This window comes from Leucoraja erinacea, chromosome 4 (genome assembly GCF_028641065.1).
Source record: "Leucoraja erinacea ecotype New England chromosome 4, Leri_hhj_1, whole genome shotgun sequence".
Classification (NCBI taxonomy): Eukaryota; Metazoa; Chordata; class Chondrichthyes; order Rajiformes; family Rajidae; genus Leucoraja; species Leucoraja erinaceus.
In genome coordinates, this window is record NC_073380.1 from 82,437,695 (window position 1) to 82,450,970 (window position 13,276).

Genomic DNA, 13,276 nt, shown 5'->3' on the forward strand with positions numbered 1-13,276 from the left:
AGTGGAAGCAGAGTGTTTGGATATTTGCAAGACAGCAGCAGATGGATGTAGGATAAACAAGGGGTTAAACACGACTATGGAGGTGGGGTTACAAACAGAGCAGCCGTGTTCCCATGGAATGACGCATTGGTTCAAGGGGCAAGTGTCCTACTCTTGCTCCTAATTCACAAGTTCAATAACATTTCAAGGATTTGTGCTCTATACATGCCTTCAGTCGGAAAGACAGAGATTATGTTGAGTTGGTATTGAAATAAGAATGCAGCTACTGCATATCCCCTGGTAGCATGTTTCAGGACAATTGGGTAGGTGCCCCCAGCGTGATGCCCCACAGTACACTCCACACAGCTCTCGTTAGCCATGGTCACACTGCACACGATGCCATCTATCGAAACTGAGACCTCGGAGGCAAACGATCCCAGACTTCGTCCAACGATGGTGAGTCTCGTTCCGCTCGCACCTAAAACAGGAGAGAATTGTTAAAACGCCTCTCGGATTCAATGTTTCAGAGAACACTCCGTGTACTTTGGAAACTGGCAACACCAAAGATGTGGCGATGGGGTGAAAGAAAGGAGGGAGGCAGGAGCGCACATGGAGCATGGGCAACACCACCAGCCATTGGGCCACCGATTAAACTCTCTGTACATGTCCTTGTAATACTAACCAACCGGTCCATCATTTAGGACATCTGCCTCCTGCAATTCACGCCTCCGGCAGCCCCTGGAGGGTGTGATTGTCCAGAGTGAGGGGACACTGGCAGGAATTAAAGCAAAGGTCCAATACATGTAATCTTCCAGGGCAATGGTAGGTAGATGTTAGGGAATGGCAAGGGAGGTGTGGAGGGTTAGGGTGGGTAGGGTGGGAGCTCGGGAAGGGCGGGATAATTTGTGATTACATAGTGGGGTTTGGGGGTGATGTTGTTTGGATGGTGCGCGTTGGTAATGGGTGACGTAGGTTAGAGATGGGGGCTGGAGTGATGGAATGGGTCAGGGGGTTTCGGTGCTAGTTCTGTGTGAGGGAGGATGAGGTGGTTGCGGATGGGTGGAGGTTGGGTGGGATGTGTTTAAGGGCGAGAGAATGGAACATGTTGCTGGCCGGTGACGGATGGGGATGGTGTGGGTCAAGGGTTTGGTGTTGGCGCTGAGTGAGGGAGGATAGGATGGTTATGGAAAGGTGGGAATTGAGATGGGGTGGGTCAGGCGGGCTGTGTGTTGACTCTGGGTGACGAAGAGATAGTTTGGGAAGGGTGTGGATGGAATGGGATAGATGGAGAAGGGAGTGTTGGGGCTGGGTGAGGGAGAATTTGAGAGGTGGAGAGTACTGGATTGGGAGTGAAATTACTCCCCAGTGCAAGGGTTCATAGAAACATAGAAAACAGGTGCAGGAGTAGGCCATTCAGCCCTTCGAGCCTGCACCGCATTCAATATGATCATGGCTGATCACCCAACTCAGTATCCTGTACCTGCCTTCTCTCCATACCCCCCTGATCCCTTTAGCCACAAGGGCCACATCTAACTCCCTCTTAAATATAGCCAATGCACTGGCCTCAACTACCTTCTGTGGCAGAGAGTTCCAGAGATTCGCCACTCTCTGTGTGAAAAATGTTTTTCTCATCTCGTTCCTAAAGGTTTTCCCTTTTATCCTTAAACTGTGACCCCTTGTCCTGGACTTCCCCAACATCGGGAACAATCTTCCTGCATCTATCCTGTCTAACCCCTTAAGAATTTTGTAAGTCTCTATAAGATCCCCCCTCAATCTTCATATTACACTGGAGATACATGCTGGAGGTCGAAAGATACAAGAACTCACCGGTGGTTGGGGAGATAGCGAGGATGGTGGGAGTCTCCGTCTGGTTACAGGTGAACTTGAGGAGCGGGTACACCGTGGAATGAACTGTAATCTTTACATTGACGATGCCTGGGCCACAGGGTGGGGTGACACACTGGACTTCACCCGGGGTGGTGGTGAGAATACTACAAGGGGAGCCATCGACCAGGACGGTGGTTTCCCCCGGGACAAAGCCGTTGCCCGTGATGGACAATGTGGTGCCTCCGTTTACGCCTCCTGAAGCTGGTAACAGGGAAGCGGATGCAGCAGTGGTGACCCAAAGCATCTCGCGGGAAACACCCTTGTCCGATATCAAAACCCTCAGGGAGTGTGCGCCCACGGGCAGCGGTCCCACCGTAGTGTTCAGTCTGCTGTCCGAAACAACAGTAGGTTTAAAGCTGGTGTTGCCCACAAGAATAAAGACCAGCTCTGCACTGTTGCCGAATCCGCGGCCGCTTATGGTGATCTCGGTGTAGACAGTGAGCAGGATTAGCGGGGACACGGTCTGCAAGATAGGGGCGACGCTCGTGTTGTAGGTGAAGCCACATGAGCCGCGACAGACAGCCGGGTATCCTCGCACCCAAACGCTCACCGGCCCACTGGTCTCCATAGAGGGCGAGGAATCACAGAGGATGTGCGTGTAGTTTACCGACACCACTGTACAAGACACGGCCGCCAGCTGCACCTGCACGGCGCTGGGGTCCTGTCCGAAGCCGGAGCCGGTGAGGGTGATCCTGGTGCGGCCTGTGGTGGAGCCCAGCCTGGGGCTCACTCCGTCAACGTGAGGGAGCAGGACGAAGCGCCGGCTGAATTCATCCGATGGAGTGGAGATGGCAGAGCCGTGGTTGTAGACTTTCACCGACACTAGGGCTGCCACGCCGATTTCCATCTCCCCCTGCGCATCCACCCGGCACGACAGCTCGCTCTCTGTACTGTGTTCAACGATGCAAGGGCGCTCTCCGACTCGTACCTGGAACAGGCCAGCGGAACAGCATAAGCAACGGGCTACACTGTCAAAACTGTCCCAGTCTACGCTGTCAAAGTGAACCCCACGTCCACGTCCTTTAATCTATTATAGCCCACACCAGAAAAGGGTAAAACGTAGGTACACAAAAATGCTGGAGAAACTCAGCGGGTGCAGCAGCATCTATGGAGCGAAGGAAATAGGTGATGTTTCGGGCCAAAACCCTTCTTCAGACTGATGGGGGTGGGGGGGAAAAGGAGGGAAAAAGGGAGGAGGATGGGAGGAGACAGCTCGAGGGTTAAGGAAGGGGAGGAGACAGCAAGGGCTAGCAAAATTGGGAGAATTCAACGTTCATGCCATCAGGATGCAAGCTGCCCAAGCGGAATATGAGGTGCTGTTCCTCCAATTTCCGGTGTTGCTCACTCTGGCAATGGAGGAGACCCAGGACAGAGAGGTCGGATTGGGAATGGGAGGGGGAGTTGAAGTGCTGAGCCACCGGGAGGTCGGGTTGGTTATTGCGGACTGAGCGGAGGTGTTCGGCGAAACGATCACCCAACCTCCGCTTATTCTCCCCGATGTAAATCAGCTGACATCTAGAGCAGCGGATGCAGTAGATGAGGTTGGAGGAGATACAGGTGAACCTTTGTCGCACCTGGAACGATTGCTTGGGTCCTTGAATGGAGTTGAGGGGGGAGGTGAAGGGACAGGTGTTGCATTTCTTGCGGTTGCAACGGAAAGTGCCCGGGGAGGGGGTGGTACGGGAGGGAAGGGAAGAATTGACAAGGGAGTTGCGGAGGGAGCGGTCTTTGCGGAAGGCAGACATGGGGGGAGATGGGAAGATGTGGCTAGTGGTGGGGTCACGTTGGAGGTGGCGGAAATGGCGGAGGATTATTTGTTGTATGTGACGGCTGGTGGGGTGAAAGGTGAGGACTAGGGGGACTCTGCCCTTGTTGCGAGTGCGGGGATGGGGAGAGCGGGCAGTGTTGCGGGGTATGGAAGAGACCCTGGTGCGAGCCTCATCTATGGTGGAGGAGGGGAATCCCCGTTCCCTGAAGAGCGAGGACATTTCCGATGTCCTGGTGTGGAACGTCTCATCCTGGGAGCAGATGCGGCGTAGGCGGACGAATTGGGAGTAAGGAATGGAGTCCTTACAGGGGGCAACGTACCTGGGAGAAAGATGGAGAGAGAGACATTGTGAGAGAGAAAGAGAGGGAAATGTAGAGAGGGAAATGACAGAAAGACTGAAGCGAGAGAGAGAGAGAAGAGAAAAATACGAGGGGTGTATGTGTGTGGGGGGCAAGGAGGGGAAAATAAAGTGAAATAGAGGTAGTGAGATGGACTGGAAGAGATATAGATAGAAAGAGAGGGAGATATAGAAAGAGGGAGAACTACCTCACTGGGTATAGAGAGCTCTGTATTTTTTTTAGAATCTTGTATTGTATTTTTTTCAATGCAATATAATTACAGAGGTAAACACAGATAGTTACATAATGTGTAGGGGCTAAATTAAACGTGTTGTGATTGTACGATGAAACACAACGCCACCCCTTGGTCTGAACCATGACCATCACCACGGCAGCAACTTTGCCTGAAGGCCAGGGCAGTTCAGGAAGCTGCTCACAGTCACTCTCCAGGCCAGCAATGCCAAGAGGAACAAAGGTGAAAACCATGTCGAATTACCTCATTCGCACAGGTGACGTTGCTGAATCCAGTGCCCACAATGGTTAGTCTGTCGAACAAGGTCCCGTTGGAAGGTGTGATGCTGCTGATGGTGGGCGTGTGGCAAGGAGACAGGAGGAATGTGAAGCCTTCGTTGTATGAAGTGCTGTTCAATGTCTGGGTACAGGTGGGGATGGCTGCTGCACAGTTATCACTGTGCCCCTGCTGTGACTGCACCGTCGTCATGTTTCCTAACGATAAAGAACATGCTGTAGTCAGTAGGGTACACATTAAAGCAACCCAGGTGTAGTAGTCCATGTTCCTCGGCCTGGTTGTGCCTTCTCCATCAGCACTTAGTCTGGCGAATCCTTATGCCTCTGTCCCACTTATGCCCCTGTCCCACTTAGGAAACCTGAATGGAAACCTCTGGAGACTTTGCGCCCCACCCAAGGTTTCTGTGCACTTCCCGGAAGTTCCCAGAGGTTTTTGTCAGTCTGCCTACCTGCTTCCACTACCTGCAACCTCCGGCAACCACCTGCAACCTCCGGGAACCACACGCTAACCTTGGGTGGGGCTCAAAGTCTTCAGAGGTTTCCGTTCACGTTTCCTAAGTGGGACAGGGGCATAACTTGTACAATTCTTCATTACAATCAGTCTGAAATTCCAATGTCGTCTACCCATTCCTTCCACAGGTGTTGCCTGACCAGCCTAGTTACTCTAGCACTTTGTGTCTTTTCCAGCATCTTTTCCAGCAATTTTCCAGCATCTTTAGTTCCCGTGTTTCCATGATTCAGATTCAGATTCAATTTTAATTGTCATTGTCAGTGTTCAGTACAGAGACAACGAAATGCATTTAGCATCTCCCTGGAAGAGCGACATAGCAAACGATTTGGATAAATAATAATAAGTGTCCGGGGGGGGGGGGGGTGGTGATTGGCAGTCACCGAGGTGACTGATTGGCAGTGACCGAGGTGATGATAATGCCTTCCCTCTGTCCCACATCCCAGGCCTCAAATCTGGAAATCTATGTACTTCCTGAGATTTATTCAGCAGTAGCCTCCACAACAAACCGTGGAGTGTGTTTCAACAGATGCACCTTAGCGAGCATCTCATCAGAATGTATCATCGTTTGATTTGGCAACTACTCTGCCAATGACTGCAAGAAATTACAGAGAATGCTGGACATGGCCACGTCCATTGCACAAACCAATCTCCCTCCCTTCGACTGCACCTATATCTCACGCTGCCTTGGCAATGCACCTAACATAATCAAGCACCATTCTCACCCCAGTCATTCTTTCTTCTCCCATCAGGAGGAAGGTTGCAAAAAATGTGGACCGAGACAAATACCATAATCGCAGTGGCCTTAATGGCCTGTCCCACTTGGCCGTCATTTGCGCCTCATTTACGCATCATATGTAAAATAGGTTGACGCGTTGTGAGCATGGGTAGCGTGTGGGTAGCGTGGGAGAGGCGTGGAGGATTTTGTGCTGTACAAAATCCTCGCGCGCTACCTGCGTGACGTATCGCGTACGTACGCTGATGCATTGGGTACACACGCTGACGCATTGGCATCCCACACTGCATCCCGACATCTCACATGTATCACGTGGTGATCCATGGTGACGTCACTGTGCGTAACCATTCGTCGCCACGCGCCGCAGGGTATTCTAATGGCCTCACGCGCACCAGATGGCATGATGACGCGCGATTTGTGCGCGACGTCGCACGTAATGACGCGTCGACCTATTTTACATATGACGCATAAATGAGGCGCAAATGACGGCCTAGTGGGACAGGCCCTTTACTGTACAGGCATCTGACAACAATACAAGAAGCTTGAACGTTACAGACTGAAATTGGATGAGCTCACCAGGTGCATATTCTGCTTCAAAGCCAATCACGAAAACCCCCAACTTTAAGGGGCTTTCTTCCATTGCCCTCACATGCACCACGCCTTGTAGGAAGATCGTGCCCTTCTGGTCAATGAGACCACTGCTGTAGAAAAACATGCCTGGGGAAGTGAAGTTGTAGGAGAACGAACCTATACGGAGAAGGGAGATTGATCAGTCAGCTCAAGCAGTGCAAAAAATAAATCTTCACATTTATGCATCACCCCCCCTTCACTGATCTCAGGATATCTCCAAGCACTTTATGGCCAATGAAATACTTTTGGAAATAATCATTGTGGTAATGCAGGAAACAGGGCAGAGAGGTTTAAGAGATCCTTAGGATTATAGGAGTTGATGGGAATATGGGCAGAATAAAAGAATATTAGTGAAGACGATTGCAGATGTGTACTAGGTTCTTGGTTCTTGGTTTCTTGGTCCTCCAAAATATTCCAAATGGAATTTAAACTGGAGGTGGTACCTCATGGTGGTACCCCATCTCCCCCCTCCCCCACACACCTGTCTCCCCCTCCCCCACCCCTCTCTCCTCCCCCATTCCATCACCCTCTCCTCACCCCTCTCCTCCTCCCCCTCCTCCTCCCACCCCATCCCTCGTCCCCCACCCCCCCTTCCCTCTCTCTACCCCCCACCCCTTCCCTCTCTCTCTCCGCCCCCTTCCCCCTACCCCACTGTCCCTCTTCCCACCACTCCCCCTACCCCTCCCTCCCTACCCACTCTTCAACTTCTCTCCCCCCTCCCTCTCTCACTCTCTCTCCCACTCTCCCCCCCACTCTCTCTCCCCCCCCCCTCTCCCCCACTCTCTTCCCCCTCCCTCCCCTCCCCCATCTCCCCTCCCCCCCCCTCCCCCATCCCTCCCCCCCCTCCCTCCCCCATCCCTCCCCCCAGAGTAGTTCTTCCTTTAGCCTTCATCCAACATCACTTAAATTGGTCATTAGTTCATTATCACATTACTGTTTGTGAAATGCTATATGTGCAAATTATCCACCTTGTTTCCAATATACCTGTACTAGATTTCAATAGGACCAGATTAGCTGGAAATGTTTCAGTATGTTCTGAGTTTATGAAAAATGCTAGGTAAAAGCAAGTCACGATTAAAACATTTCCCTGTGTCTGAGGTCTATCTGTGTAAACTTTATAGATGGAATTATTGGCTGAATTCATAACACCCAGCAGAAATGAATTTAAATCTAAAAACATTCAAAGATATACATTAGCACTGTAAACATCAGTTGGATTTTACACCTTGCTATCTCCCAGTCAAATGAAATGCAAATATGGGGTACTCACCTGCTGGAGTGCCGATATCTCCACTTATAAACCCCTTGCCTTTGTAATTCACATCACTGGGCTTAGAGACACTGAAGACTCGGTACCTCAAGCCTTGGAGGAGAGGTGGTGACTCCCATATCCAATGCACTGTGTCTCCAACAAGGATCTCAAGGCTCGACGAATTCCAACTGTACCCAACTCCCAGTGCTGTCCGATAAAAAAAAAAATAGTCAGCAAAGCAACTCAAGAAATACATCAATTGCAATACTGAGATTTATAAATCGGAATTTACATCATTGTAACTGCAATCTCTGACATTGTCCAATAAAGGAGAAAATATTGTAGCTATCAATGTATGAACTTACTCTCTTAACTCAGAAGACATCACATTAAACAGATAACAGGTCCAATTTTGATACGTGCTGAAGTTATGGAGTCAAGCATAAAGGGGTCCCTTCGAATTAAATTTTCTCTCACAGAAAAGGGCGCAAATCAGGAATTCCACTATTAATAGAAGAGAGACAGGGAACTACAAACAAGCTGAATTAAATCAGTAGAAGTGAGTGGTTGCGGAACACTATAACAAGGTTATTAGATTTATGTATATTTGTTATTGTAGAAGAAAGACTGGATAGACTCGGCTTGTACTCGCTAGAATTTAGAAGATTGAGAGGGGATCTTATAGAAACGTACACAATTCTTAAGGGGTTGAACAGGCTAGATGCAGGAAGATTGTTCCCGATGTTGGGGAAGTCCAGAACAAGGGGTTACAGTTTAAGTATAAGTGCGGAAATCTTTTAGGACCGAGATGACAAACAAATGTTCACACAGAGAATGGTGAATCTGTGGAGTTCTCTGCCACAGATGATAGTTGAGGCCAGTTCATTGGCTATATTTAAGAGGGAGTTAGAAGAGGCCCTTGTGGCTAAAGGGATCAGGAGGTATGGAGAAAAGGCAGGTACAGGATACTGAGTTGGATGATCAGCCATGATCATATTGAATGGCAGTGCAGGCTCGAAGGGCCGAATGGCCTACTCCTGCACCTATTTTCTATATTTCTATGTTTCAATTAAGGTCATGGAGTTAATGAGGCAGGTGAACAGTGCTAACAGGTATGTTACTAGAAGCAGTGGAGTTCACAGGGCAAGTCAGTAGAGTTATTAAGGTGAGTTAAGATTCACATCAGCACAACCAAACTGAATCAGAGAACAAGAAGGGACGGAATGATCTCTAGATACAATGCTCCTATTTAGGACATGGAGAAGAAAGGGTGTGCTCCAGCATGGCTGGACAGAAACCCTCATGAAGTTGCACCTACTTGGATGGCTGCCATTGTTGGTGATGAAGAAAGTTCTTCCCGTTGGACCAAGAACACACTCCAGCACGTTGTGTGAGGCAAAGGTGATGGGACATCGAACAGAGCCTGTGAATATCGGACATCACAGTGATTCAGAACGGAACAGAACTTTCTCAATCAGATAATGTTTAGTCAGGAAAGGTTAAAGGCGAATTTTAAGTTCTCCTTGTGCACGAACAGAGTAATGTCTTGAATTTAGAATAAAACCAGTTAAAGGTATAAGGCTGCTGAAGCCTCTGGAGAAAGCTTATCATAGACTTACCGAGTTTGACATCATTATCCTCTAGAATTGGACTGAAACCAGCCCCAGAGATGGTGATTGTTGTGCCCCCATTCAGCGAGCCCAGTGTGGGGCTCATTCCTATTACACGCAAGACATATTCAATGGAAGCATTCATGAAACAGCTGCAGAGAAAGATCAAAACAAAGGTGTAGAAACCTGCCTGTCATGTGTGCTTAAGTACAGTGATTAATGTAGACGTGCAAAATTGGCTTTCATTGACGTTGCTGCACAACTTGCATTTGCTATTGTGTCACATATTCAGATCATGCTTTGATGGTGTGACCAAAGAGATTGATGAAGGCAGAGCTGTAGACGTTATATATATATATATATATATATATATATATCAGCAAGGCATTCGACAAGGTTCCACATGATAGGCTGCTCTGGAAGGTTAGATCCAAGAAGGGATAGCTGAATGGATAGAAAATTGGCTTCATGGAAGGAAGCAGAGTGTGATGGTGGAAGATTGCTTTTTGGACCAGTGGCAGGCCTCATGGCATGATTAGCAAGGTTGCAGATGACACTAAAGTGGGTGGTATGGTAGAAGTTGGAGATGGTTGTCGAAAATTGCAGCATGATTTGATCGGTTGGGCAGTTGGGGTGAGAAATGGTTGATGGCATTTAATAAAGTACCGAGTCAGAGACAAACAGACCAAATCAGATCAAAAGCATTACCACCTAATCATACATCAGGATGAAAACATCAGACCTGCCAACTCTCACGCATTGAGCGTGAGACTCATGGATTTCACCCAATTCTCACGCTCTCACGCTGATCACAGAATTTCTCACGCTCTGTCGTGAGAAATTCTGTGATCAACGAGAATTTCAAAACTAATATCAACTGCATGGGCCACGGGTGTTGGAGTGCTGGGGTGGAGGGAGGTATGGAAGCAGAAGCAGCGGCGGGGGTAGATGCGGACGGGGAGCCGGGGCTGGCAAGTGTTTGCCAGGCTGGCTGCAGCTCCGGCCATGGAGCAGCCTCAGTGCAAGAGTCCCGGGCCGTCGGAGGCGTCGGAAGCGTTGCGCCGCTGCCGTGAGAGTCACTGTGCCGAATTCACCCTGGTGATCGGCATGGACCAGGCTGCGGCTCGGTGCATCCTGGAGGACAACCAGTGGCTGCTTGAAGTAGGTACCAAGTACTGGGTAGAGGTGGTGGAAGACAGTGGCCTTCAAATGGGGGTGGTTGGAGAAAGCATCCTGCTTGACTGCTAGATTTTCACTTACTGTGACTGCAGGAAAAATATTCCCGATGTTGGGGGAGTTCATAACCAGGGGTCACACAGTTTAAAAATAAGGGGTAGGCCATTTAGGACTGAGATGAGGACAAACTTTCTTCACCCAGAGAGTTGTGAATCTGTGGAATTCTCTGCCACAGAAGGCAGTGGAGGCCAATTCTTGGATGTTTACAAGAGAGTTACATATAGTTGACAAAACTTTAATATATTAATCCGGAATATCCACGGGGATGGGATAAGTGTAATTTTAAAATGACATGCAAGGTGTTAGGCTGTCTGTTACAACATACAGCCCCGATAGCCCATCATTTCCTTCCGTTAAATATTGGGAAGGTAGAACTATTGTCATTTGCCACTCAACTATTATGTTTGTTTACCTCACTGACTATTTCTAACCCCCCCCCCCAAATTCCTTTGACAGGTTGAATATATGTCCCCAATCCCCATGTTTTATTAACTGAACACATAGATGAACATCCTCAAGGAGTGTAATCAGATGGAAACTGATTCAGATGCGATGTTTAAGAGCTTGTTTAAAGAAGGAGCATATTTTAAAGGAGTGACTAGGATACTTGCAGGGGAATGTGTGAGGAGGTTATTATTTGTTTTTAGTTTTAGCTTTAAGCAGGACATCTGAAGATTCAAAGTTTAATACAGTAATTGTGCTGATACTGACTACAATCAACCACATAAAGAATATCATCCATTTCGGAGGTTTTATTTTTCTGATGCCTTATAAACTTCACCTGGATTTCAATCACTTCAATGTAAAAGTAATTGGGAATGGTGAGCATTGGACAGAAATTTGCCATCGGTACATATTAACTGTAATATAATGTGTGCATGTTGGTAGGTGCAATCAAAACAAATATCTTTTTTTCATTGTTGTGTTATGAATACCACAGAAAATATTATGTACTCTCAAGATCATACTAAATAGAATATGATTGCTTAAATATATAGTAATAGGACTTTGCATTTCGGAAAAGTCCCAGCTGAGAGGAAGACAGCAAAATATTGAAAATATTGGGGGTGAAAATGACTTCAGGACAGTTTGTTAGGAAAATGAAGGAAATGGTAACAGAATACTTATACAGCTGAGTGAGTATAATTTTATGGATGAGAAACTGTGTTCAACCAAATGATGACTTATTTGACAAAGTAACTAGCATGTTAGATAACAAGGAAGCCAATGGATGGAGCAAATTTTGTTTTCCAAGTTTGGTCCATGAAGTCCCCCATAAAAGATTACTGCATTAGATAAGTACCTGTGAACTTGAACGTAATAGGTTAAGTCCAGGGGGTCAGATATGGGGCTTTATGTGTGGGCCAGATATATAGTGCAAGAGCAAGGCCAAGTGTGCATCCAGAGTCAAGGTCTGGAATAGTACTAGGTGTGCAGTCAAAGCTGGGACAATGGGATTGTTCAGCACTGGGAACCTAAGCAGCTATGATCAGGGTAGAATAGGGGGCCAGGTGTAAGACAGGGTCAGGAATGAGAGAAGGTATGCAACTGGAGTCAAGGTCAGGAGTAGTACCAGGTGTGCAATGAGACCCAGGTTGGTCAACATGGGCTAAAGGCTTGATTATAATCAGATTTCCATACATGAATACACTAAGATCATTCGTGTGCTGCACCTGCTGATCAGAGCCTGGCTCTACTGTGGAATGTAATTTAGCCTCCCCTTATTCATAGCTAATCCAATTTAAAGCATAAATATTGCATTCAAGTGTAAGTTAAAAGACTCGCTGCAGTATGCACTATTTCAAGCTGAAAAATGCAAAAGTTCCATATCAATGGGATGGGAGGTATAATGGCCGGCTCAGGATGTTTTAAAGCATTCTTCTTCACGACCCTACAGCCTAAAACATAAAATACCAGAGGCTGTGGTGAATTAACTAGAAACATAGAAAATAGAAAATAGGTGCCGGAAGAGGCCATTCGGCCCTTTGAGCCAGCACCGCCATTCATTGCGATCATGGCTGATCGTACCCAATCAATAACCCGTGCCTGCCTTCTCCCCATATCCCTTGATTCCACTAGTCCCTAGAGCTCTATCTAACTCTCTCTTAAATGCATCCAGTGATTTGGCTTCCACTGCCCTCTGTGGCAGGGAATTCCACAAATTCACAACTCTCTGGGTGAAAAAGTTTTCTCTCACCTCAGTCTCAAATGGCCTCCCCTTTATTCTAAGACTGGGGCCCCTGGTTCTGGACTCACCCAATATTGGGAACATTTTTCCTGCATCTAGCTTGTCCAGTCCTTTTTATAATTTTATATGTTTCAGTATATAAGATGCCCCCTCATCCTTCTAAACTCCAGTTAATACAAGCCTAGTCTTTTCAATCTTTCATCATATGACAGTCCCGCCATCCCAGGGATCAATCTCAACTCTTCTATGGTTAAGATGGGGGGGAGGGGGGCGTTTCCAAGCAGTGTGCCGAGGCAGGTTTGGGTGGGAATGGACAGGGAAGGCAAGGGTGAGGAGGGGAAGGAGGAAAGGTGGGGGTGAGTGGTGGGGAGGGGTAGGATAGAGAGGAGAGAGAGGGAAGAGGAAGGATGGGGAAGAGAAGAAGGGAATAGGAAGGGATGGGGAGACATCACACTCGGGGATGGGAATAACGGGAACTATGACTATGCTGGGTGTAATTTGTACCTGATTTTTTCCCCATATTGTACAGACTACCCTGAGATCTGATCTACCTGGTAGGAGCATGTGTCCGTACGGTGTACTCCCCTCGGGAGAGGCTGGGCAGATGACAGGTGAT

At 48.0% G+C, this 13,276-nt stretch overlaps 1 protein-coding gene across 1 annotated transcript in view; it reads right to left on the reverse strand.

The window, feature by feature from the left end:
* The window catches only part of LOC129696063 (fibrocystin-L-like), a 168,801-nt gene that overhangs the window by 75,966 nt on the left and 79,559 nt on the right, over positions 1–13,276 (reverse strand). The window contains exons 34-41 of the mRNA XM_055633470.1: positions 13,212–13,276; positions 9,162–9,388; positions 8,819–9,049; positions 7,645–7,833; positions 6,256–6,491; positions 4,469–4,816; positions 1,807–2,794; positions 209–457 (exon numbers count right to left, since the gene is read on the reverse strand). The exon at positions 13,212–13,276 is cut by the window's right edge and continues 110 nt beyond it. Coding sequence (XP_055489445.1) covers positions 209–457; positions 1,807–2,794; positions 4,469–4,816; positions 6,256–6,491; positions 7,645–7,833; positions 8,819–9,049; positions 9,162–9,388; positions 13,212–13,276 — 2,533 coding nt within the window. The remainder of the gene's footprint in view (positions 1–208; positions 458–1,806; positions 2,795–4,468; positions 4,817–6,255; positions 6,492–7,644; positions 7,834–8,818; positions 9,050–9,161; positions 9,389–13,211) is intronic.